Raw genomic sequence first — 3,729 nt, forward strand, 5'->3', positions numbered from 1 at the left:
TTTACCTCTTCATTGCGATTAGGAGGACTGGTTATAGCTATTTATCGAGTTTCCATTTTAATTACAACTATGAGGGTTTGATAGGAGTGTTATCAATCTATTTCTATCTTCTACAACTCCATCATCTTCTTTCTTCATTCAAATCCTTTCTCTTTCTTCATCAAGTCTAGATCTTTCTAGGTTTGATTCTTCGACAAGAGCATAAATTCTTCATCCATTGTTGCTTCTCTATCAAGTCTCTAGATTAGAGAAAGTTTCCTTGAATGCGGTCAGGTGTTCTTTAACAGACTAACCTTCTGCTAACTTGAGTGAATAAAGATGTTGCTTTAAGTGCAACTTGCTGGTCAACGATTTCTACATGAATAGTTGCTCTAATTTCACCCACAAAGAAGCATTCATTTTTTTTCTTTCAACATGTCATGTAATATTTGATTTGATAAGTGTTAACGGATCTAAGATAGGACTTTACGATTATTACGCTTTTCTTCGTTCATCCAATTTGACAATGTATTCTTATCAAACTCTTCCAATACATCATTTAAGTCCAATTCTCCAATGACATCCCGAATTTTCACCTACCACAACGAAAATATTGTGTTTTGATTCAATAACATAATATCATACTTTATCGTTGCAATAATCTTGAACCCAAATCTCTGATACTAATTTATTATAATATCGAAATTATTATCGGCAAACAAATACACGCGATCGGAAAAGGAAAAAAACAAAGAACACTAAGTTTATGTGGAAAACCTAAAAGGGAAAAACCACGGGCAAAGGAGATGAATTTCACAAATATGAATTAAGAAAATACAAGAGGATTTTGGTGAAAGAAAATTTTGATTATCTAACCCTTTGCCCTTACTATCTATTTATAGGGATAGATACTTGATTACAAATGAAAACTAAATAAAATAGAAATATACTTTAATAAAGTTATCTACTTTTAATCAAATTATGATTCATACTTTTCGAAATTTAAATATTAATTAATTTGTGTCATTTTAAATTCGAGTCAACATAAAATAAAACATGCACAAGAGACAAGATTTAACGTGGTTCGACCTTGCGTACCTCCACGGACGAGATGAACAACAATCCACTAGAAACGTAAATAACACAAAGAGTACAAATACATATATCACATGTATCCCAAAATTATCTCTACATCATAAGCCCCAAAAGTTACAAAGATCCAAAAAGGATTATATATATCCAAAATAATTATCCCTCACATTAGCCTAAAGGTAAAGACATAATTTCTATTTATAGAGCCAAATACTTAGGTCACCAAGAATTTTTTTTCTATAAGAATTTTTGTCTAAAATAATATTTACTTTGTTAATTACACAGAACTACCAAACCAAGTAATATTTAACCACTAGAATTATAATGAAATATAACTTAATTATCAATTATAAGTTTAGTCCAAATATAACAATATCAAATTTAGCAAATTACGACAATACAAGTGCAGCAACTTCAGGTTTTGATGCAGGCCCAATTTGGGTTCTGCTGTTATTCTATTGCGATGAAAAGCTTTTCAAGCTATGAAATTAACCTGTAGAAAAAGAATAGCAAATTAATGAAGCGCGTATGAAAACATGTGCTTGCACTCGCATAATCTCCATCATCTCCAGTTTGATTGAGATTCATTATATTTTTGTAGTTGCGCTGCTGATTTTTTATCTCCAGGAATGAATCGAAGGAGGATTAGAAGAGATATTCGTCCTGTCTCAATATATTTTCTATTATAATCTCTTTTCACCTTAAAATTTTATAAAGTTGTCACAACATAAAATCCTATGCCCCGGTTACAGCTGAGCAAAGAAAGCAGTGTTTTTACAATTCAACATTATCTTCGAGTTCTTTCATCAGGAACAATACAAAAAAATTCTTTACAAATCATGATTCAGCCTGTATGTGGACATCAACAAGTTCACCATAGTTGCAGAATCTGAATGTTCTATAATGATAAATAATATAGAAAACAACACATTGTCAATGATCTAACATGTTACCAAGCTTATCTTTGATCGTTTGCAAGGTTTTATCTATTGCAATATCAAATGCATCCTTCTTGGACCTCAAATCCAATGAGCTACCATGCCTTCTATACATAACTTTCGGGATCAATTCAATGACAGATTGCCTCATCTTCCTTACTTCACTCCTTGGTATCCCCATTAACACATCCAAAATTTTTAGCCCTTTAAAAACCACTTCTTCCTTTGGTATGAAAACCGATAACTCGGAATACTTGTCCGCTGGCAAATGCCATCGGTATTGCGTTTTGGCAGTCAATTCTTCGAAGAAAACTGGTATACAACCTGCAGTGATTGCATCAAAAGTAGACCTTCTAGTTGGGGTATCCCCAGGAGGCTGCAAACAAAAGGTTGCTTGTAGCATAGGCTTCATGTACCTAATCGGATCATGCTCGCATACCCCATTCGAGCAATCCACCATATGACATAACTTTGAGTACACCCCATTTGTTCGAATGATGCTGAAATTGGCGGTGACATTGTTGTTGATGGTACTGTGCTCACATTCGTTCCTTATACTCCTCCTGATATTCGGGGTTGATCCAATTCCTCCGCCGCCGGCAAACAACATCAAACTAGTCCTTCTGGATCTCTTCACCCGTTGAATCCAAGCCTCGAAGTAGGCCAAATTCTGGGGATGAAACGAGGTCGGATAAGGCACGGCATGCTCCTGCAATGGCCAGGGTCTTCCCTCGGGCACCATGGCGGTGAGGTTGTAAAACTCAGGTAATTCAAGAAACGAAGTTCCCCATATAGGAGGATCATTATCCAACGGCTGAGAGAAATCCCAAGCAGGTCTAGCCAAAATCAGGAAATGATCATGACCCATATGCCGTTCCCAGATTCCTGGTTCATCAGAATGCAAAAACTCGAACAAATCCAATCCATGTTGAAAGCTGGAATTCACATCAGGACCATACAAATATCTCAACGAATCAATGGCGGCGTAGTAAGGAAGGAAAACGGCATTAGCAGCATCGGGATCATTTGTGAGACAAGGGTATTCCAGGATTCTTGTATGGAAAATGAGTTCAAGCAACAAAGGGTCTGTACGGTACCAACTATGGGATCTGCCATGGGTTTTCTGTCCTAAACCATGGTTCGCTAAGTAAGGACAAAAGTCATCAAAAAGTGGGTATTCAGAACAGTTGGTAAGTAGATCAAGATTGAACCTATATGGGAGGTTCCTGATGTAGATCCAACGGTTATTGCAATCTTCTGATGTTGCTGGATTCGATCTAGATTCAACGGTCAGAGTTTGCTGGGAAGACGATGAATCGATGATCAAAAGAAGGAAGAAAAGGGTTGCAACGGAGAAGAAGATTGGGACGATTCGGTTCTTGTAAGCCATGGAAAACAATAAGAAACTGAAGAAAGATGAAAGTCTAAGAACAAATTTCTGGGTCTCTATGATTCTTAGGGGGTCAAAAAAATCTCTGTTTTAACAGCAGGCTGTTCCGGAGTTACTTTGTAAGGGGAGAAGAAGAAGATAGCCTTCAGTCCTTCACTTTACATAAATACTAATCTAAAAAAAAAACAGATTGAAAAAACAAAATGAAAACAGTTCTTATCTACAGGATTGTAGTAATTCTTTCCATTTTGTTCTATTATCTATACCCAATTAACCATGCAGGTTTGACCCAGCAATGTAGGTGGAAAACAACAACAACAACAGAAAAGG

The 3,729-nt window shown here is 36.0% G+C and overlaps 1 protein-coding gene across 1 annotated transcript; it reads right to left on the reverse strand.

The window, feature by feature from the left end:
• Nucleotides 1-1,859: 1,859 nt before the first annotated feature.
• LOC120120761 (probable xyloglucan galactosyltransferase GT19) lies at nt 1,860-3,528 on the reverse strand. The gene has a single exon (XM_039140296.1). It carries the CDS (start codon nt 3,397-3,399, stop codon nt 2,005-2,007), a length of 1,395 nt encoding a protein of 464 aa, XP_038996227.1. The 5' UTR covers nt 3,400-3,528; the 3' UTR covers nt 1,860-2,004.
• Between the last annotated feature and the right edge of the window lie 201 nt (nt 3,529-3,729).

This window comes from Hibiscus syriacus, unplaced genomic scaffold (assembly GCF_006381635.1).
Source record: "Hibiscus syriacus cultivar Baekdansim isolate YM2019G1 unplaced genomic scaffold, ASM638163v2 tig00110347_pilon, whole genome shotgun sequence".
In the NCBI taxonomy this organism is placed as follows: Eukaryota; Viridiplantae; Streptophyta; class Magnoliopsida; order Malvales; family Malvaceae; genus Hibiscus; species Hibiscus syriacus.

Bases quoted from the DNA above. Each gene is read 5' to 3' on its own strand.
- LOC120120761 (XM_039140296.1), bottom strand. From the start codon at position 3,399: ATGGCTTACAAGAACCGAATCGTCCCAATCTTCTTCTCCGTTGCAACC.